This window comes from Phocoena sinus, chromosome 10 (genome assembly GCF_008692025.1).
Source record: "Phocoena sinus isolate mPhoSin1 chromosome 10, mPhoSin1.pri, whole genome shotgun sequence".
Lineage (NCBI taxonomy): Eukaryota > Metazoa > Chordata > Mammalia > Artiodactyla > Phocoenidae > Phocoena > Phocoena sinus.
The window spans coordinates 75,924,550-75,948,211 of record NC_045772.1 but is presented as its reverse complement, the minus strand read 5'-3'; the positions used below and the strand labels follow the sequence as shown (position 1 = coordinate 75,948,211).

Below are 23,662 nucleotides of genomic sequence, written 5' to 3'. Positions count from 1 at the left end.
ATTTTGAACTAGGTTAGTAACCTAAGTCTTCTTCATTGAGCTTTTGAAATTGAAAAAATTTTAAGTTCCAAATATAATAAAGACTTTGGGAATTCCCTGGTGGTCCAGTAGTTAAGACTTGGTGCTTTCACTGCCATAGGCTCGATCCCTGGTTGGAGAGCTAAGATCCCACAAGCTGTGTGGCCAAAAAAACCAAAACAAAACAAATATAATAAACACTTAAGTACACATTCAAATTGAAAGTGGCAATTTATTTCCTATTACACTTTTCTGGCCAAAAGGAGCTGAAGGATTTTTTTCCTTCTTACTTTCTTACAACAGATATTGTCAGATTTTTTTTTAAAAAGCAAAATATAACAGAATTATAGTTAAGAAGACTAATTCTATCTGAATGGTGTTAATCACAGCCCAGTTAAAATAACACTTAATATAGACTCACTTCAATAGATGATGCTGTCAACTTTAGAACATTAGTATTTCTCGTATCATTTCTGGATGGCCTAGACACATTTTTCCTCAACGTAACTTCATTTTTTTTCTAGCTTTTCCTTGACTTAAAATAATGGCCTAAGGAAGGTCACATGAGTTTAGTGGTTCTATTTTTTAAATGTTGGGCAAAGTAGGGCTGGTTGATAATGTACTTCATTAAAATGAGCTGTGTTTTCAGGGCCCTGGCTGATCCAGTAGTCTGAGAGGCCTAAGTTTCTTTTGTAGCCAAACAATAGAGTCCATTCTTCCACCAGCCCATAGCAGTGGCTGAAGAAGTCCAGGAAATAGATTACACTGAATGCTACTGTCAGAAGAGATTTGCATTTAATGGTGTTAATATAGATGAAGTATTTCCTTGAGTAAAAATCCTACTTATTCAGTATTTTGAGGGAACACTGAATTTCATAACCATAGTTGACTTTCTCTGTAGAAAAGACTTTTAGATTTGCTATGATCACTTCCTTTCAATTTCTTTTCCTTATAGTCATGCATGTTCTGTGACCTAAATTTCTTAAGTTCATTGAAAATCTGAGAAAAAATTCAAGAGGATAAAAACAAACAAAGCAAACAAACAAGTAATTTTGTCATTACATTTTCACCTGGATAACCCCACAAATATTTCTTGTTGTTTCCATTCTGTTTCAACACTGCAGAACAAGACACTCATGGCTCAATGGTGAAGCAACGTGCATGTGAGTGACAAAACATGGAAACCAGAAAAGGAATATAAATGTAAATCAAACTTTTAAAATCCTAGTAATACAGCAGCTTCCTTCCTTATTTATTCTGTTAACGTCCATTCCACATGAATTCACATTTTGATTCCAGTAGGACATACACCGTCAGCCGTGATCAAAAAGACCACTATTTGTAGAGGGTAAAATCGAGCCTGTTGCCAGTATCCACTGGTGGCAAACTTGCAAATGTCCTCTGGAAAACTAATAAAATTATATTTTGATTATTTGTTTTCTGGATCCTGGGGACCATGGAAGTAGAAAAGGACAGCAACAGGACACGCTTTTTTGAAGTTTATTGGGCTGGGAAGTAGAAAAATAGGTGTTTTCCTTTGGGGCTTTTTGTGACTGAGAATGATGAGGTTCATATTTCTGAGAGCACTTTTTCATGTTCCTCAGTCTTTCAGGGAGTGGTAGGCTTTGGCAGTCTGGCTGTTGACAAAATCTGTCTTCTTAAACTGAGCCTTTGAATAAGCAAACAGAAATGTGAAAGGTTAACAACATTTTCACACAAGAAAATGCAGTTTTTAGTAACTTCTCACCAGGGTCAAGTCAAGTGGGACATTATTATCTGGCTCTTTTTAGCATTCTTACCTTCTTGTAGGCATTATGGAGCTCTGTGTGGGTCCACAGAGAATATAGGAGAACAGAAGCAGCTTTACTTGCTTTGTTGGAAGCACAGCTGAAAAGAAGAAAAGGACATTTTTCGGAGATCAGTGAGAAAGTATGAGGCTTCTGGATGCTGTCTTTGGACGTTCTGTAAATCTTCTTCAATTGCTGTCACTCAGGAGCCATCCATTAAGTCAGGCCACTCACCATGACAAGAGATTAGATGGTGAGCTTTAGGAGGCCAGGGGCCACGTTGGTGCTTTTGTTTTTTTAAAAATCTTTTCAAACCACTAGCAAAGTGCTAACAAATCGTTTATAAAGCAAATTCCTGATATTTATAAGGCATGTATTATTAGAGTTTTATAATTTCTTGAATTTATTTATAGAATAAAATTTATATTTGTACATTTATGTTATATATTTTTAGAAAATACTTGTATATTTATAACGCATATTTATATAGTACAAACGCATGAAAGTATGATTGAAAAATATGTATAACTCTTAGACTTAGTGACCCCATGAATGTAGGGATTATGTACCTTTTTCAAATTAATAAATTCTTACTAGAGCAACTGTTATTTTAATAGTTTCAAAATTTATGTTTTTGTATATAGCAAATGGAAAGTGTGTTCCTGTTATAAATCCAAGTCCGCACTGAATTTGACATTGTACTTACTTTTTTTTTTGGCCACACTGTGCGGCATGTGGGATCTTAGTTCTCCGACTAGGGATCGAACATGAGCCCCCTGCATTGGAAGCTTGGAGTCTTAACCACTGGACTACCAGGGAAGTCCCCTTACTTTTTTTTAAAACTTTATTATTATTATTTTGATATGTACTTAAAAAAAAAACTTTATTATTATTATTTTTATATGTTTTTGATGTTCTGCTTTTAAATTTGTCTCAAACTTCTTGTTTCTGGCTAAGGATCAGTGCTTTCTTAGGTTTCTCTCTCTTCCATCACTTGAATTAGCACATGGCTGCATTTTTTCTTTTAACAAAGAAACAAAGATTTTATTTTTCCTATCATAGGAGTTTGTAAGCATGCAACCAAGAAGAGAGAATGCAAAACTGTATGAAGAAGCCCATGCTGGGTTCATTTAATAGCTAAAAGACCTTGTCTTTCATACCAGCAGTGTAAGGAGGGTAAGTAAAATTAGCACCTTACAGATTTTTTTTAGTACCTCAGGGACTTTTCAGAGTCACTTGCTAATAACTGAAGTACTAATAAATCCATGAAAGCTGTGGATCTCTAATATTTAAAATTGTAAGTTCTTAAATTGCAAGGGTGTTATAGTCATGAAGTTTGTTCATAAGTTGGTTGCTTGGCACTTGGAACTCATTTATTCAAAGGTGAAATGTAAATGGTGATTGGTTATCAGGCCAGCCCATAAATTATGGGTTAGCTATACAACACTCTAGCAAGGAAGAGACAGTAGACCCAACTGGTAGGAGTTCCTTGTTGAATTTTTTTTTTCTTTTTGAAGACAGGGCATATGAGGACTGGCTCACAAATGGGACACTCAGTGCAATGAAAAATAACAGAATAGCACATCCTGTAATTTTCTAAGCTACAAGAAATTTCCAAAAGTGATGGTGTATTCCCATGTGCTTCTTACGTCTGAATACTCAAATAATTAAAGTCATACTGTCTTATAGAGATTTGGTTAGAAGTTTGGATGACAACTTGGAATAGTCGTTTCTGCTTTGCAGCAATAATTCATACTTTCCACAAAGGCTGAGCAACTGCTACTTGGGAGTGGGTAAATATTCCCTGCTTTTGGGAAATGGACATTCTAACTAGGGCTCCTTTTAATCATGTGACTCTGAACGTAGTCCTCCTTCCATGTTAGCTTCTGTGCAGCCAAGCACACATTTATCTACTACAGGTCAAGTCCGTTTGCTTTGCAACTCATTAGAACTGGCCTATAATAACATTTGTTTTCTTTTTTGGTTACTTACAAAACTAACTTTATTTAACAAGTCAAACAATTCAGAGTCATATAAAGAGAAAAAAATAATACTCTTCATACCCCCTTGGGATCCCATCACTCTGAGTTAACTAACAGTAATAATTTGGTTACACAATATTTTTCATTCTCTTCTTCACCTTTTATTTTTAAAATGGGGAATATTTGAAGACACAGACACAAGGATGTGGGATGACTTACATGCATTAAACCTTCTACTTCAAAAGAGAATAAGAGATGGAAGAGATGTGATAAAGAAAACTGAGAAAGCAAGAATTTCTTGTTACGCTGCCTCCTACTTCCCCTCCTCATGCTATTATGGGTGACACCTGCTTCACATATTTAAGTGAGGAAAAGGGCATTCCTTATCCATAGGACTCCAGTTTGCCTACTTTCTTCTCTTTTTAAATCACAGCTGTGATTCTGGGAAACAATTAATTAGGTCAATAAAATGCTGGAATGCATGACCCAGATAAGCTATGGAGTTTTACTATTTCTGGATATTTTAGAAGAGAATGAGCAACTACTTGGCTTAGAGGATTCAGCTTTCACTTGCCTGATCACCAAGGACTGGAACAGATGATCTGGTCCGGCTTTACAATCTTATTTTTTGGCCATGTTGCCCATGGTACTCAATGCCTGGACATTCACAACTGCATTATTTACATATGAGAGTGGTGGTGGGGAAAGGGGAGACGCTGACAGGCAGATGCTAAAGGACTTACGTGTCACCTGTGCTTATGGTCATAATTTTCTGCAGGCCCCCAGTGTTTAGAAGATCCCGTGCATTCTGGTAACTATTTTGGATTATATTGTTCAATGTGTAACAGGCAGAGGCTGTAGTTTCAATGAGAAGATCAGTACTTGGGACTGTGTTGGGAATTATGGAAACCAAATCAGGTAGAGTTTCTCTGGCTACAAATGAAAGAAAAAAAGAACACTTGATTAAAAAGATTGTTTCTTAACCTCAAGATCCCAATAACATTTAAGAAGAAACATTTGGTTAACAAACATATGGAAGGATGTAACCATTTTAATACTCAAATTACCAAAAAAAAAAAAAAAAAAAGAAGAATTTTAAAAAGGTGATACTTTGTGCTCAGTGTACTGGAGATCTTTCCAGAAAGCAAGTTGACAGAAATGTCAAAATTTTTTTTAAATTTTCACATTTTTTGATTCAGTATTTCCACTTTTGAGAATTCATCCTAAAGACATCACTTTAAAAATGGTAAAAGCAGAGATCTTTATTATAGTATTATATATATCATAAAAAATTTTACAAAGCCTAAACATCCCAATAATATGAATATGATTAACTAAAGCACATCTGCAAAGAATATTATGCACCCCAAAACATATCTATGAAGCATGTATAATAACAAGAAAATATTTGTTAATATTCTATGTGAAAATAACCGGTATACTTAAAGGATAAACACATATACAAGAAACCTAAGAAATACACTAAAACAGTAACAGCCCTTGTTCTTCTACAATAGTATTAGTGGTGACTTAAAAATATTAAAAAAAAATTATCTGTACTGCCCAAAGTTTCTTTAATACGTAAATAACCGTTATTAAAAAAAAAGGTAAAGAAACTATTTAAAATTTATTTTTTCACTACATATATAAAATCTTGGTTATAGGGTTTTCGTTTAGCTTTTTCTGTAGTAACAAGAGAGGTATTAATATTTGATGATGTCATTATACTTTGTCCTATGGTATATATTTCAGGCAATACGAATCTATACTTGATATTTTGCAAAAGTTCTTTCCATGTATGCTTTTTTTTCCTGTAACTACTTTGGATTCTCCTTGAAAGATAGAGAGCATGCTTCTATTGCTTTGTACAAATACTTCTGCCTAATTTTATTTTCTTCATCTGAGTTTATGTGACACCTTGAACTGCACTTCTCTCTCTGATACCAGACTGTAATTAGTTATGTGCCTGTCTGAATTCCAAATGGAGCCATGAGTTGCTTGAGGATAATTATTGTATTCATTTCTGGATTTCCAGCATCAATCACTATGCCTAAAATAGAGAGGTACTCAATAAAAGGAATGGAACCATATGTCTTCCTTTGATAATACCTGGACCTGATTGACAGGAAAGACATACCTTCTGCTCAAAGGCCTGAACACTTCCTTTTTCACTGTTGTCTAAGCATCTTGGCATAGTGTTAGGAGCTCAGAGCTCAGTCTCTGAAGTTACACTTTTTTAGTTTTAGTCTTGTCTCTGCCACTTCATGGCTGTGTGGTCTGGGTAAGTTACCTAACCTCTTTATGCTGCATTTTCCCAATTTGTAAAATGGAATAATAATAGTATTTACTTCACAGGACTGTTTTGAGAGATTAAATGAGTTACCATGTGCTAACTGTATCACAGTTCCCAGCACATATTAAGCTCTCCACAGATGTGAGTAACTACCAGAAGGCTTCCTCCTCTTAGTAAGTTAAACCACAGAATGAAAGGCCTTGAGAACCTGAATTTTCCTTTTGCTGAATTTAGGTCGACAGCATGAAAACAAGTGTGAGACAATCACAACAGAAAATGTACAACTGATCTCTCTGCAGGGTACATCAATGGCTGGCTGAGACCAGGCTGCCCACACTGAGACTGATCCCTGCTGAGAGAGTTCCACCTCTCCTCCCTCAGTATGACCAACAAGAATGTTCAATTCTACAGATCAATTTTACGGTCGAAACTTTGGGTTATGTCTGAGGAGGAGTGAGAATTAAGAGAAGTTAGAATCTCTAACATTTTATATCATGTTTGTTTTTCTTAGAAGAGTAGTATAACTGTTTACATCAACAAAGTTAAACACTACAGTACAGTAAAGGAGGGGTCATTCCGTCTCTCTACTCACACACACACACACACACACACACACACACACACACACACACCCTGAGGGCCTGAGTAAATACATTCACTTTGAGACAAAGTTAGATCTTTAATAGTGAAATATAAAATCAAAGGCCCTATCATGATATTGGAGGGTTATAGCTCAATGTCATATTATTGAAGGAGATTTTAGTTAATGCTGGTGCTTGCACATACATTATGTTATCGGATCCCTGGAAAAACACTGTTCTGTAGTGATTACTAATTTCATTCGGTTTAGGGCAGTTAAATGACTATCCAAGGTGACATGTGGCAAAGTAACATTATAGGATGCAGACCAATGTCTTCTGCATGAGACCTGTTACTCTGTCACCATGCTAAGTTGCCTATCTTCAAGTTTTTAAGAAAATATGTTTCAAGTTTATTTCTGTTAAATCTAAGTGAAATGTGATGACTTCATTCCAGTTCAGCCCATGGGAAGTTTTACTTGGCCTAGAAATCTCTCATGAAAAACACAAAGCTTGTATTTCAAACTGATTTTCATTTATTCCTGGCTATTAATACCCTGAATTAACACAAGTACTTTTACTCAAATTACATATTTGACATAAAGCTAATTTGGAATTCAAAAATTGCATTTATCTTGCTGAGGCCTCTTCTCACGATTGTCCTTAAAACAATCATGGGGAGGTTGATCAGTGAAATCACCTTATATAAATTGTGGGGCTACAGCTGTATTGTTCCAACAGCTGGAGGACTGTGGAACTTGAGACAACAGCATTTCTGTCCTGAAGGCATAGGCACAGTGTGCAGAGCGCAGTTCTTCTCATCAGCTATGCTCTAAAGATGGACTTAACATTTCATTTGAGAAAAAATAAGTCAAAGGATAATACACCTGATTGAAGTGCAGCACAAAAGTCCATGAAAGACAATGAGAAGAACACTTTCATAATTTTGAGACAGTGCCTTTGGCAAGGTTTCTTTCAGATTCACTGAAAAATTTCCAGGCTCTCTACGTTCATAATGGGCACAAAGGCATTGTATGAAACCTCCTGTTCCATGTTGTGCTATTGGCTGTTTTTGAAAATGACGTTGTTAAAACATAACCATAGACCTTTTGGCACCGTGTCAGTGTGTGTGTGTGTGTGTGTGTGTGTGTGTGTGTAGATTTCAAAATAATCCAATCCATTAAAAAAACAAAAAAAAATTTAGTGGAATTTTTGAAAAACTGAGTTTTAAACTGTCAGAAATGACTAACTTATGGAGCATTAGAAAGCATGAGTAATTTTAGCATTATCTTCCTATTATCTAATTTTATAGTTTATGACTTAATTCAAAACACATTTTCAGGTATAAAGAAAATGAATGAAAAATATTATTTGAAAGTGTAACATAGTTATCATCTTTGTCAATAATACGGACTTAGAAAAAAAGGAGCAAGTGTGTTTCATCATATTTATTCTAAAACCTATGCCATATCTGTTATATTCATGATTCCTTCTTTTTGTGATTATCTGTCCAACCATACCATTTTTTTCTAGTACAACAATGGCCAAGGTTCTGAGGTGAACAACCACTGTGTGTGTGTGTTTGTTTAATGTTTCAGAAGACTGGTGCTTAAGCAGGCCACACAGAGAACATTCTGAAAGACATGGCTTAAAAAGACTTCACTGAATGGCACAGCTGAGGGCTGGGAAATATCAAATATATTACTTATCTCATTAATTATTAGTATGGTCTAAAATTTCTCTTTGGTAGTAATTAGAACAAAACCAAAGCTGGATATTAAGAAAAATCCTATTTGAGACCAGTGCGAAAGCCAACGCTTGATGTCTCGGTACACAAAAACCAGTTGTATTTATCACATTTTGTTCTTTATTCACATTTTCAGCTCATCATTGTAAAAAGAATGTGATAAGGACAATGCTTTATTGCATTTGTATTTTCAATATATACACTTTACATCTAGAGACTTACACTGACTTACCAATTTCATTCTGCAGAGAAAGATTCCGAGACAAATTCCTCAGCAGAGAGACGGCAGTCTTTTTCACACTTGGATCACCAACATGCAGCATCTTTCGTGTGTGCTGAAGGCCATTTTCTTTCTGGACAACTGTCTGAGCTACTGATGCTGGCATCTGTTTTGTGAGACATATTCTATAAATACTATTGTATTTTACTTCATGGTTAAAATTTCTTAATTTCTGTAGATTACTAGAGATTGAGCGAGATGTTTTAAAAGCTAGAGATACTTTCTATAAATTCTTATTAGGTTTTCAATTTAATTACTGGATACAGACAGTTTATTCAGTATTTTTAAATATAACACTGGATTTGGTTAGCTATTATGTTTTTTGCATCTGGTTATAAATAAAATGGGTCTGTCTTTCCCTTTCCTTTCTTTTTTATCATAATCTTTTTATTCACATTTTCAGTTCATCATTGTGAAAAGAAAAGGACGTTTTACAATCACAGTTACACTAATGTCATAAAATTTAGTGGGTAAGTTTTTTTCCCTTTTTCTATTTTCTTGAACTATTTGTGTAATATAAGAATAATTTCAACTTTGGGGGTCTGGTAGAACTTAGCTCTAAAGCCAACTGAGCTGAGAAAAATTTTAAAGGGAGATGTCTTTTATTACTATTTCAATGTATTTACTGGTTGTTGGCTTATTCATCTTCTCTGTTTGTCTTGTTCAAGTTTTGGCATTTTACATATTTAATAAACCTATTCATTTCTAAAAAGCTAGTTTATTCTGAAAGAGATATTGGGCTTTTAAAGAAAGGAATGTATGGCTAGTCAGATTACCTGTAATTCTATTCTCTGTATCAGAGGCTGCATGGGTAAGTTGCTGGTCTAAGTCTAGGTCCACCAGAGGCAAACCTTGTTTGGAATTAGGCTGGTCACCTACTTTCACAGGGTCTGAGTACCAACTAGGCCCTTCCTAGCATCAGCAAACGTCCAACAATACTAAGACCTTAGCTTGTGTCTGCAACTTTATATATTTTTATTTGAAGCTAACATGAGGCTACCATGCCAAAAATCCGTGTATTCTTGACCATTCTTCAGGGTGTCTATCTTCTCTGTTTATCTAAACTCTGCTTGCTTCCCCTACCTCCTGCACAGCGCCCTCCTTACATTCTCCACCGTACCGTCTAAAAAAGGGGTTCTTAATACAGGATCCAGGATAGGTTTCAGGGAGGAAACAGGAGGTCCTTAAAATTATTTTTGTGTTTATAGTAATCTTTTTCAGGGAAAGAGTCCATAACTTTTATTAGATACTCAAAGTGTCCATGACTCAAAGAAGTTTAATAACCACTATTTGGCAATGTTTGTTCCAAAGTTACACTTTGTCTTTCACTAATTTGCAGAACATTCCATTAGACTCTTTTCTTTCCTCTGGGAAGAATCCTTCACCTGCAGCCATTCTGTACAACTCCTCCTTGGACATGGAGGTAGATTTAGCATCCCTCTCTCTTCCCAATGGCCCATCTAAGTGATTATCTTTCCTCATATGCAAAAGCTCTGCTCTTTTGAGTCATGTCGTCCAGCTCTATCTCTCTCATAGCGTTTTCTTTGTCATCTCAAGGCCTAGTATATAAAAGTGATCACAGAATTGATTCATTGAGGGAAATGGGAGAGGCTGATGTGGAATGGTCTTTAGAATTTGCTCATTAAGGAAAATAAACAATCAGATTTACCAAATAGAGATTTCATATTCCAGCTTTAGGGAATTTGTGAGAATGACTGTTAGTTATTTACAAACAGCATTTCTAGTTCATATTGCCCTGAGGTTGAGCGCCTTTTCAAATGTTTAATGGCCATATATACATTATGTTTTGTGAAGTGCCTGTTCAAATCTCTTGTCCATTTTTCTATTGAGTTGTCTATCTTTTTATTGTTAAATCGATGAGTTTTCTTTTATTTCCTAGATACCAACTTTGTTACTTATATATGTTACAAAAATCTTTTCCTCCTCTGTGCTTTGCCTTTTTACTGTCTTTTGATAGCTTGTTAATAATTTTAATGTAGTCAATCTATAAGATATTGACTTTATGTGCTTTTTATGTCTACTGTTAAGAAATCTTACCCTATTCCAGGTCAGGAAGATATTCTATGTTATCATTTAGAAGCTTTATTGTTTTACCTTCCACATTTAAATCTCATTGCTGTTGGAACTGATTTGTGTGTAAGGTGTGAGACAGGGAACACATTTTGTTTTTTTTTCATTGGACATCAAATTAAGTGCCTATAAAGTGTTTTAGAAACTTGAAAACTGTTTATTTCAATGATTTTTAACTTGTACAATGAATGTTTAATTTTACATGTATATACAACATAATGAGTTGATATATTGTAAAATAATTATCACAATAAGTTTAGATAACATCCATCATCACACATAGTCACAAATTTTTTTTCCTTCTTGTGATAAGACCTTTTAAGATCCACTATTTTAGCAACTTTCAAATATACAATACAATATTGTTAACTATAGTCACAATGCTGTACATTACACCCCCAGGAGTTATTTATACTGTACTTTATGCTTTATACTTTACACTATCCTTAGAGAATTTGCTAAATGGGTAAATTTTATCAACCCATCCCCTTCCCTTATTTATTATTTTGTGGGTTTTTTTGTATCATTTAAAAAATAATGACCATTATACCTGAACAAGAAATTACTGCCATAATTTTATACTAAAATTATAGAATTTATTGTTTAGAAGCTATTCAGTCCAGTTCAGGTTCTTTGCCATCTAAGGCACATGGCCATCAATGCTCAGTGCTGTCTCAGTTATGAACACAGGTGAATGGACTGGGTATTTTTTGGAACTATATTTAATGGTCTGCTTTTCATGTTTTTCTATTCAGTGATTCCTTTTCGAAATTACAAAGCCAGGCATTTTTTTTATCACACCATCTAAACATAGCAAAATTAGGGAAAGTAATAATTAGAAAAAATATACATGTAAGTCAAAATTTTAATAAAAAGCATCTTGTAACTTAAAAGAACAAAGGGTCCTCATATCATTGTCCCATGCTGCTAATGATCTTTTCCTATAAATCTCTAGTCAAGTTCAACTCTAATAGCCTTGAGTATGGATTAATACCAGTTTAGTGTAGGTCTCCTTTCAGGGGACTGGACTGGTCTAAGGTTAGGTATGATTTAAAATCCATTGCTTGGATTCCTTTTGGACTTGGAACTCTTAGATTTCTGTTTGTTTATTTCTTTTTCCCAGCTAGATTATTACCAAACACAGGGATTTTGTCTTATTCACCACTATATACTTAGCACTAGGCTAGTGCCTTTTATGTAGAAGGTGCTCAAATACTGTTTGTTTGATAAATGAGTAAAGGAATTATGTAGTCTGAATAAACTACATATTCAGAATGGCATATTCTTGTATGTTGGGTGGCAAATATTCCTGTATTGACAGAAACATGGAAACACCTCTGGATAGTTTGGATTCCATGAAAGATTCTGGAGTGGAAGAGGCTAAAATCCAAGCTTAAAGGGTTATCTCATATTGAACCATCTTCAGAGCATAGTGAGCTTAAATACATACAGATACAGCAATTTAATTTCTGACCTTTTCTATTAAGTTGGCTGGTAGTCAGTTAATAAGAGGGCTTCTGTAGTTTGGGAAAATGAAAGAAATGGTTTTGGGAAGCCAAGCATGGGGAAATGGGAAGATAAGACAGTAAATTATGTCTTTCTGTCTGTCAGGGCTCCCTGGTCACTCCCCATTTCTTTCTCTTTGTGCACAAGTACATTCTGAAGAATTTCAAAGAGATTAAAATTGGGTTGTATTCTTAACCACAGTGCTAAAATTAGAGAAATACTGGTTTTAGTATTTCACAATTCAAAACTGAGCAAAGAATGAACATGGTTCATTAAAGAATGAACATGGTTTCTCAAGTAAAGAATAAATAATATTTTTGTTATCAACAAGAGTGCTTTCCTCTATGATGATGGATAATTAGACTGGCCATAGAGTGAACTACTTGGGGAGAGTTTAATCATTTTATGATCAAGGCAAAGAATACAAGCTTAGTTCAAATAATTAAATATTTATAGAATCTTTTATTATGTTGCAAGCTGTAAAATACATGGGGAAAGGAACAACTTTTTACTCTTTTCTAAAGTAATTAAAAAAAATTATTTTATTGGAGTATAGTTGATTTACAATGTTGTATTAATTTCTGTACAGCAAAGTGATTCAGTTATAAATATATATACATTCTTTTTCATATATTTTTCCGTTATGGTTTATCACAGGACCTTGTAAGTTTTTACTCTTTTTAATATTTTGATTTTGCTGGTATAAAGTACATCTGGAAAGAGAAGTAACTCTTTATTTTATAGCTGACTTTCTGGGACACAAAAGCACAGATAGCCTTTCCAACTGCAGTGGACATGTGTTGTCTCTGCCTTCTAGCGTTCATCCTTCCTTTTGGTAACAACACTCTGACTTTCCATTAGGGAGCCACTCCATGTGGTACAAGTGGTAGTGACCCTCGCTCACTGAAACCCCTGCCCCTGAAGTTCACATGTGAGCACATAATCCAGACTTGGCCAATTAGAACATCACAGGCTCCTGGCCACAGGTACTGGTTTGGAAATGGGCAAGTGAGACTCATTCCCCCAGTTCTTAACAGAGCTATTGGGAAAACAGTAGTAGTTTCTTTTCCTGTGGAGACACTGAGCTGGATAAGAGGTAAGCCTGAAATCACTGGTGGCTATCTTTGCCGTAATATGAGGCTAGCCTTTGAGAATGAAACCAACAGAGGAAAACAGAGTCCAGAGATAGAGAATCACAAATACAATTGCTGGGCACCTATGTCCCACCATGACAGAAGGAAAACCCACCCTGGACTCTTCAGTTATATGAGTCAAGAAATTCCTCTCTTTTGCCTAAGCCAGTTCAGGTAGGATTCTGAGACTTGTAACAGAAAGAGTTCTGACTGATACTCATAAATACCAATGAGTCTTTCACTCGCAGTCTGACCTGGGTTTGCAGAAGCTGAGGCTGAAAGTCCTGCAAAGCCGAACTCTCTCTGGCAATTCCTGAGAACTGTCTTGATTGAAGCGAGAAAACTTATGTTCTTACTTCACTGTCATTTCTGAACTTAATGTAGGTGTGTCTACAATGCCATTATTTTAAAAAGTAAGCGTGATACTCACTGGTCCACTTCCTGCCGTGAGATTCTGGAGAGCTCCCAAAGATGCTTCTTGAGTGTAGTTTCGGACACTCTTGGCAATCAAGGACAAATACATCCGTATCACGATGGAGTGCCACAGCCACTCCACGCCCTTGGGGTTGCTCTTTTCCTCTGGCATTGGCATGTCCTGGTATTGCTAACCACACACATGATGAAATCCAAAATTAATGCCTTCAAGTCATTTCTATAATTCCACACCCAAACCAAGGGACCAGAAGTACTGTCTTGTCTAGGGAGACTAATAATTAGCATAATAAGAGGCCCTTAAAATAAAAATGAAAAAGCAAATATGTATGGTTCACAATCATTTAACTTTTAGCCCATGGTGACTATTTCTCTCTCACAATACCCCATACTCACAACTTTACATTTCACAGCGAGAGAGAATGCAGAGAATTAAGCATTGACTGTTCTAGAATAGTTTTCAGGCTGCTGTTAAGCTAAAAGCTAAATTAGTCACATCCACTCTGAATATAAGAAAAACAGGCCTCTTCCCTCAGAGTCTTGTGAAGTTGTCCAGGATAGCACCAGGATTCTAAATTTACCAGTCGTCCTACAAGTTCACATACACCGTGATACTCTGAGGAGTAGGAGAGATCACATTCCTTCTATTTCATGAAATGCCAGTCTGGACAGCAGTCCTTCCTATGGATGGGGTTTGCTTTTCGGATGTAAAAGTTTGTTTTTAGAATGTTTAAAGCTGAATGTCAGGGCTGCTTTTAATGTTAAAACAATGCTATGCCACTGGCCATGTGGCATTAAGCTTACTTCCTAACCTGCAAGGCACAAAGCAGTATGGTTTGATGGCTAATAGTGTAAATCTGGGGCCAGATTACCTGGGATTCAATTCCATCTCCTCCACTAATTTGAATTATTCTGAATTAACCTTTCTGTACCCTCTGTTTCCTCATCAGTAAATGAGGGTATTAATAATACATACCTCATAGGGTAGATATAAGGATTAAAAAAACTTAAAATGGAGCCTGACATATACTAAGTACTCAGAAACACACACACACACTTATACTTTCAAAGGCCTCCCCCAACATACCTCTTTTACTTTCCTGCTTCTACTGCCAAAACACCCAATACTTTTGTTGTTGTCAGCCCGGATATTCCGGCTTTGGAGATAGATACTCTGGGAATATTTCTCTGGGAGCTCTGCCTCCAGCTGGTAGGAGAGGTTATGAAGAATGCACACACAGTTCTCTGTGGCCTGAGAAAACAGGACATGAATATTGATCATATACATATAGATATCCCTTTGCAAGTGTTATACCACAGGACCTCTTAGGCTTTAGATCTTACAAGGTTAACTGGATGCAACAGGGTGCGCTTGGACTGCAGGGTGGCTGGGGGAGTGAAATGAGTACAGCTAGAAAGGCTAGGGCTAAATCATAAATGGTCATGAGCACAATGCTAAGAAGTAGAGGCTGAATGTTTTAAAACATTGAGGAGCAGTTCTAGTTTACTTTTAAAGAGCGTTCAGAATGATTTTAGATTTTAGGTACATTGTTTAGTAGCCACGCGGACTTGGAAAATAGGAGGAGATATTGCTTATAGAGACCAGTCGACTACAATAATCAGTATAAAAGATGCACAAACTATGACAGCAGTAGTAGCATTAAAGAGGACTGGTTAAACTAAAGAGCATTTCAGAAGTAAAATGCACAAGATTTGTTGTCCAATGGATGTGGGATGTGAGGGAAGAGAGGAAGTCCAACATTACTCAGGTTTCTATTTTCATTTGGTAGATGGTAATAATTATTAAGAAGGTTTATACAGAGGAGTAAGTTCAGAGATGAGGGAAGAGATGAATTTCATTGCTGAATATGTAGCATTTGGGCTCCTTTCAAATATCCAGAGTTGTTAAACAGTTAGAAATTTGGGTCTGGAAAGTAGAAAAAAAAATGAGGCTAGATAGATATTAATATTTATGAGCATGTATGGGAAATCTTAAGCTCAGCAAATCAGTTAATAAATAAAGTCAAACCCAAACAGCTACTTCAAGAATACTCTGAAGAGTCTTACTAAGACAAAATAAGTAATTCAATATGAGAGACATCTAATTCTTGTATCACCTTGTCATCTGGCTGGTAATCTGCAATGGTTCCTCTGACATAATGGACCAGTGAGTCAATCAGTCCATCACACCTTCTCATCACTTTCCTCCCTTCAGGGCCAGCTGAACTCATGTTTCTATCAGGAAAAACAAACAAACAAATAAACGATCATTCATAAGACAGGCAGTGTATCTAATAGGTTTTTGTTTCAAAGTTTCTTCCAAGGGTTCGGAAAACTGTCAAATTTGTCAAAGTATGACAGACTTGTCCTGGGGTCAATAAATCATCAACTGCCTATGGTCATCAAATCCAGACACAACTTGTAAATATATTCATAACACATTATTATGTCAATAAAAGTCTTCTGTCTACTTCATTCCAAGCACCAAGGTCAGAGCATTACTTATTTAATCTTTGCACCATTTTGGAGAGGGTATAAATATATGAGGAAAACATCTTGCAGTTAAAAGGAGAACAAATGTCACATTAGCCATAGCAATACACATGTCCAAGTCTCAACTTGTGCCATGCCTTAATTCTAAGTAACTTAAAGCTACTTAAATTCTCTGGGCTTCAGTTTCCTCATTTGTAAATACAGGGTATTAGACTATATTATTTGGAGGTTTTGTGGGTTTCAGCATAAACTGTTATTAACAAATATTAAACCAAATGATCTAAAATGTGATAATTCTATAATTAAAATGGCAGAGTGATGTCACGAAAAATGCAGTTTTACACTGTGTAAGACCTAAGTTAAAAGCATGACCTATAAACATCTTTGCAATTAGTCTGTTTTTTTAAAAATAAATTTATCTATTTATTTATTTTATTTTTGGCTGCACTGGGTCTTCGCTGTGGTGTGAGGGCTTCTCACTGAGGTGGCTTCTCTTGTAGTGGAGCATGGGCTTCAGTAGTTGCGGTGTGTGGGCCTAGCTGCTCTGCAGCATGTGGGATCTTCCTGGACCAGGGATTGAACCCGTGTCCCCTGCATTGGCAGGCAGATTCCTAACCATTGCACCACCAGGGAAGCCCTCTATTTCTAATTTGGCTAAGCCATGACACCTTTCTATAAACAGTGATTAAATCTACAAGTTCAAGTTGCTTCCTTATAGAGACTGAAGCTTATCAAACACAGCAAAGTAATACATTTAGGGATTATGTTTCAGATTCACATCATGTTTATATTCTGGTATTACTGTTACTATGTTCCTTTGCATTAAGTTCTTCTTGTCGGCATTAACTATTTAAAAAATTTTGTTTTCCAAAAATGTTAACAGCTCCATCAACAAGAATGGCAAAAGAACAATGCATTCAGGTTTTTAGAATTTTGAGAACCACCCTTATTCCCTTTTGTTAATTTCACTTGCTAAGAACTATTCCTATAAATTTTATCAGACCAGTTCCTTTCACTGGTAGGTAGAACATTCAAAGCATATTTTTTTTTTTTTAGTTTGCTCCTTTTTAAAAATTTTATTTAGAATGCCTACTTGTTGAAGTTGGCATCATTTTACAGATTAGAAAAATTCAATTCTTCTGTCTCTGCAAACATTTATAATAGGTTAGGAATAACAGATTAGAAATGTAATACATTACAAAACAGTTGCCTATGACTATCTGTACATTTACTATTCACCTTAAGGAAAAGAATTCGACAGTGTGCTGTACTTACACTGCAGATAACATCCTTTTATTCTATTTTACAAAACTGACCAGTGGTAGTGTTTGAATTTATAAATGGCCATTAAACAGGATATTTAACTTAGATATATAGTTAGTGTGCTAAAAAGTGAAAATTTTCAACTGAAGTTCTGTGGCTCACAAAGCATACTGCTTTTGTGTATAGTGTCTCAGCGTGATTCTGAACATCAAAAGAACTACAATTCTGAGAAATTTTGGGGTAGCATTTTCTTCTTCTTTAAAATAATATATTACACTAAGTGATTTAAAAAAGTTTCTGGGGGCTTCCCTGGTGGCGCAGTGGTTGAGAGTCCGCCTGCCGAGGCAGGGGACATGGGTTCGCGTCCCGGTCCGGGAAGATCCCACATGCCGCGGAGCGGTTAGGCTCGTGAGCTATGGCCGCTGAGCCTGCGCGTCCGGAGCCTGTGCTCTGCAGCGGGTGAGGCCACAACAGTGAGAGGCCCGCGTACCGCAAAAAAAAAAAAAAAAAAAAAAAAAAAAAAGTTTCTGTTCCCAAATACTGTTTTCAATACACTTTGTCAAAGAACAAATGTGCCCAGCATTATATCAAGAACTGCAGGGAACAAGGGAGGAGTATCCAGCATTGCACCCTGCTCCCAGGGAGATCACATCTATAATACTTGACTGTTTCTAACCCATGAAAATGCAATTTCAAAATCCAACCTAATAGTTGAGAAGATAAGACAAATACACCTAAAACTAAGGATATACTAATAATTTAGTGGTTGCTGAATTGACACAATGAGTTTGTGATTTTAACAAAATCCCTTCTGTGACTTTGGTTCTCATTTGAGGTTTCTAATGTAATTATTCCCGTCCTATTTTTCACTGTACCTGAAAGACTTTAACACTTAGTCCATTAAAAAAAAAAAGATAATGAATAGGCTCATAAGCTGTAAATAAAACCATTTCTCCTATAGTTTTTTTTTCAAGAAATGATTATTTGAACCAAGATCCTCTATCTACTCTCTGAGCCCTTTAAGTCATGGGATCTTAAGAAGCTTGACAAAACTGAAAAAGCATCTTTTACGGTCTCCTTATTTTACACATGGAGAAACTGAGGACCAAAGAGTTTAAGTTACTTTTCCTGGTGAGATTAAATTACTGGTGAAGTCAGGATAGGAGAGCTGTTCTTTATTCTGTGCTAAGGGCAGCTCCAGAGTAGAGCAAACCTTACCTAACATTCATTCAGTCTGCCATTTGTTTAGCAAGTACCATATGTCCCCCAACTCCAAGACAGCATTATCATATTTTAAAGCTCCCTTTGACCTTTTCAACATCTGGCTTTGAGAGATGGCAGTAGTTTTAAAATTGCTTTGACAAATCAAAAGGTCTCTCGCCCTAGCTAAGCCCACTACATACCTTGCAGATGGATGACTCAGCTTTGTTTAACTTCAAGTCTGTTTATTTTGGGTGAGAATGGTAATTCAATTTGGCAGTACTGCCAGTTCACACACACTAACTGTTGTCTTGTAGTCTGGTATTATCCAGACTCTACTGGCTTGAAATGGGACTTATCAGTGGTTCCTGACAGTTGATACCTTTGCTGACAGAAAGTGCATGGAACCCCACTGCTTCAGTATTTGCTCTTGCATATCAAAAATAGTTCCTACCTTACTCAACTACCCAGAAATATAAATGATAAGGGTGGATTATTTTATAGCAATACATCCATGAATAGAGGTCACTAGTCAGAAAGGAATTTGTTATTGTACCACTCTGAAAATAATCAGAAATTATTAGAAAATGATATATTCATCTTAAAGTATTTTTTAACAGCTAATACATAAGTTTTTTGGAATCAGAGAATTAACATGGCCAATCTTAGGCAGAATTGATCCTTTTACACTGTATCTCCTGAGTCCCGAGAGACATTTATCTATCACTGTTTCCTATATGCAGCCCAACAGAGGTTTAATCTGGAAAACTATCTCAAAACTATACGTGAAATATATCAAAACAATAATCTTGTTGAAAAGTAAAAAAGAGCATAAAAACCACAGTAGTTACTCAATAAAAGTTGATTATCAGAGTTACCAATGAACATATTGGAAATGTTTAATTCAGTGTCTATGGTTTGAATTTGATTAAATGAGTCTATTTCCCCTGGTACAATCTAGCAGAAGTCTGAGTAAATATATGAGTACCTTTTAGGAAATTAGAACTGCACACTGTTGTATACTGAAATTTAAATACCAGGTCCTTGGGACTAGGGGTTGGGGCCTCAGGAGGAGGTGGGTAGAGAAGGATGTGAACTACTCTAAACATAAAAGCAGGACTGTTTCAGAGCTCTTCACCTTCACTGGCCCTGAGTGGGAGGATACCAGCACGAACTGTGGCTTATGTTTGATATTAAGAAGAATTTTTCTGCTAATATGACTTATAAAGGGTGAGAAAAAATAGAATCTGAACCTCTGTATGCCTCTGAACAAAACTTCACATATTTAGGAGGCTTCAGGTGATTTATCTGAAAGCAAATCAGTGATTCCTGACTCTCTCCAGGACCATTTATCTCACACATTCCTGAGTGTCACAATGAAAAGGAGAAAAGAAAACCAAACACCCTGGACCTTGCTAGAATTAAAATAAAGAATGGTCTTTGTTAAGATTAAGGACAGTGTGACTAAATCTTAAATTTGTACGGCAAACCAAAGAGTGAAGTGTCAAATGATAAGAACAACTGCAATTTAGTGTGTGTGCTAGACATTGTTATAGATACCTTGCAAATATTATCTTTTTACAAAATTCCTTAAATTAGGGTGTGCTAGAATCTCATTCAGAACCCTGACCTATGACTGTTGTTTAAAGTCAGAATTACCTGCTTCTAATGGGATTTTTAATGCCTCTTCCATAAAAAGTTAGCTGTGTGGGGCTACGTGCAGGCATGTTGTCAAATACAGCTAGTCTGCCAGCACTGGAAGGAAGTTTGTTATAACACAGAATGTCCAAACTTGGGGTATGGACAACTGGCCTGGTGAAATGATGAGCTAATATGAAATGTTTAAAGTAAAAGGCTATACTTAGTTACCAGGGCATGAGAATGGCAGGCAATAATAAGGCAGGAGTGAATCTTTTCAAGACATCTCACTAACAGGTAATTCTAAGATACAGAGATTTTTATTAAAAAATGGGGTTATTTCTACTGATAATAGGTGGTTTCCTACTAACATACAATTTACATGTGTATTAATGTGACCTGTCTTAAAGGTCTAACCAGCATACTGAGATAGTGAGCACCACAGTGGTTTTTAAAAAATTGTGGCTATGTCTTCATTTTCATCAATAATTATAGGCTTCCTAATACCATGTGTTATAAATTATATCCCAAGTGGTACCAGTCAATTAAGTGCTTGGTCCAAGTCCATTCAAAGACCCAATAGGTACTTGATAAGACATTGGCTGATAAGGAGGCATCCTTCTTCCTCTGGTTATTTGAGATTTAGGTCTGGGTTTTTGTTTAACTCTCAGCTGATACATATCAAACAGTTGGGCCTTGTCTGTGATTAACCTAGAGAAAACAGCAGAGGCAGTTTGTGGTTGCACAGAACAAAAGGGGAACCTCATTTGAACTGGCAGAGGAACAAAAACTCTATGTCAAAAGAAGGGGTTGTCTGTTATTCTGAGTCAACATCAGATCCTGCAGGTATCCGCAAACATCAGCCAAAGTCAGCTGTTCATTCTGCAAAAGGAAGCAATGTTGGGAATAGAACAAAGCTGTACAACCTACACGTCTTGCTCCTTCCAGGACAAGGAACATCAACTTAATAAAGATGTGCTAGCATCTATTACACATCAAGAAACTAGAAGGTGTAGGAAGAGAAAATCTATCCTTAAAAATCCTTTAGTTCTGCTTTCCTACATTTTCAGGTCTTCCAAAAGTATGCTGAAGAGTCAGTTCAGAGCCCCCTGCGCGCGGCACATGGGGCGCCTGACGGCCGGGCCCCTTCCCGCTCCCCTGCCCCTCTAGTCCACGTCTCCCGGCTGCGCGGCCACCATGGCGTCCAGCGAGGAGTACGGCACCAACGGCGGCGCCTCGGAGGCCGGCGAGGAGAGGGAGGCCGGGGATGAGAGGTAGGCCGCGGGCAAGAGGAGGCACCGGGGCTTGCTGGCCACCGCCTGGCTCACCTTCTACAACATCGCTATGACCGCGGGGTGGCTGGTACTAGCTATTGCCATGGTACGTTTTTATATGGAAAAAGGAACACACAAAGGTTTATATAAAAGTATTCAGAAGACACTTAAATTTTTCCAGACATCTGCCTTGCTTGAGGTAGTCCACTGTTTAATTGGAATTGTACCTACTTCTGTGCTTGTGGCTGGGGTCCAAGTGAGTTCAAGAATCTTTATGGTGTGGCTCGTTATTCACAGTGTAAAACCAATATAATTTTTTTTATCATCTTATATCCTGTTGGAGTTGCTGGTGAACTTCTTACAATATACGCTGCCTTACCATATGTGAAGAAAACAAGAATGTTCTCAATAAGACTTCCCAATAAATACAATGTCTCTTTTGACTACTATTATTTTCTTCTTATAACCACGGCCTCGTATATACCATTGTTTCCACAACTCTACTTTCATACGTTAACGTCAGAGAAGAAAGGTGCTTCACGGAGAGGTGATTGTCGAAAAGGATGATTAAATGATCCCTATAACAGGTGCTTTTTCCAGAATAACCAGGATTACGTGAGTCCAACTTTTAATAACAAGAATAAACAGCTTCATGAAAAAAAAAAAAAAAGTCAGTTCAGCCAGAAATCATCTGGTTGGTCAGCAAGACTCATTTCCCCTTGACTTAGCAGGCTGTTCAAGGTAGAATGTCAAATTCCATTTTAAATGAATTATAAGAGCAAACTAATTTTAAAAATATGCCCAGGAGCCACTGGAACTTGAGCAGACATTCTTAACACCTAAAGGAGAAGTTTGGGATGCTAGACTAGGACAGATGAAGATGCTTAAGATCTAGAATAGTATTCTACTCTAGAATATGGTGCTCAGACAGGCTGTACCTCCAAGATAGCCATATGTTTTTTAAAATTTATTTTTTATTGCGGTAACGTTGGTTTTTTTTTTTTTAATTTTTTTTAACATTGGTTTTTAATATTATACAAGTTTCATGTGTACAGCCTGATATTTCTACTTCTGTATACACTACAGCGTGCTCACCACCAAGAATTGTTTTCATCCTTCACCATACAGTTGATCTCCTTTATCCATTTAACCCTCCCCTGCCCCCTTCCCCTCTCGTAAGCACTACTCTGTTCTTTGTATCTATGTGTTTATTTTTGCTAGGTTTGGTTTGTTTACTTATTTTGATTTTTGGACTATTTTTTATAGGAGTGAAATCATTTTCTACATATGAGTGAAATCATACAGTATTTGTCTTTCTCCATCTGACTTATTTCACTTAGTGTAATACCCTCAAGGTCCATGACAGCATAAACTTTAACCACAGGATAGTAATAAAATCATCAGTGGCTTTATCCAAATATATCAACTCACTTTTTTTTGATGAAGAATTAAAAAAATTTAACAGTAGTTCTATGACAGTATTAATTTTTTTGGAAAATGACTTCGAGTGTCATAAGATACAGTTAATAAGACACTACCTTCAATTTAAGATACACACAGAATTTTTTTTTTTTTTTTTTTCCCCAGTACACGGGCCTCTCACTGTTGTGGCCCCTCCTGTTGCGGAGCACAGGCTCTAGACGCACAGGCTCAGCGGCCATGGCTCACGGGCCCAGGCGCTCCGCAGCATGTGGGATCCTCCCAGACCGGGGCACGAACTCGTGTCCCCTGCATCGGCAGGCGGACTCTCAACCACTGCGCCACCAGGGAAGCCCCACACAGAATTTTTAAACATGAGGATGCTTTAAAAAAAATCTCGGGCTTCCCTGGTGGCGCAGTGGTTGAGAGTCTGCCTGCCGATGCAGGGGACACGGGTTTGTGCCCCGGTCCGGGAAGATCCCACATGCCACGGAGCGGCTGGGCCCGTGAGCCATGGCCGCTGAGCCT

At 36.7% G+C, this 23,662-nt stretch overlaps 1 protein-coding gene and 1 pseudogene across 2 annotated transcripts in view; one reads left to right on the top strand and one right to left on the bottom strand.

Annotated features, from left to right (window-relative positions):
- Positions 1-226: 226 nt before the first annotated feature.
- The window catches only part of PKP2 (plakophilin 2), an 86,867-nt gene continuing 63,431 nt past the window's right edge, over positions 227-23,662 (bottom strand). Inside the window, exons 7-13 of one of the 2 annotated variants that reach the window (XM_032647014.1) lie at positions 15,965-16,082; positions 14,935-15,099; positions 13,846-14,019; positions 8,638-8,791; positions 4,538-4,720; positions 1,818-1,905; positions 227-1,687 (exon numbers count right to left, since the gene is read on the bottom strand). In XM_032647014.1, the coding sequence (XP_032502905.1) occupies positions 1,627-1,687; positions 1,818-1,905; positions 4,538-4,720; positions 8,638-8,791; positions 13,846-14,019; positions 14,935-15,099; positions 15,965-16,082 (943 nt within the window). In that variant the 3' untranslated portion in view covers positions 227-1,626. Of the gene's footprint in view, positions 1,688-1,817; positions 1,906-4,530; positions 4,721-8,637; positions 8,792-13,845; positions 14,020-14,934; positions 15,100-15,964; positions 16,083-23,662 lie in introns of both variants that reach the window. The other variant, XM_032647013.1, reaches the window with a different exon arrangement.
- LOC116761257 lies at positions 8,710-22,286 on the top strand (annotated as a pseudogene).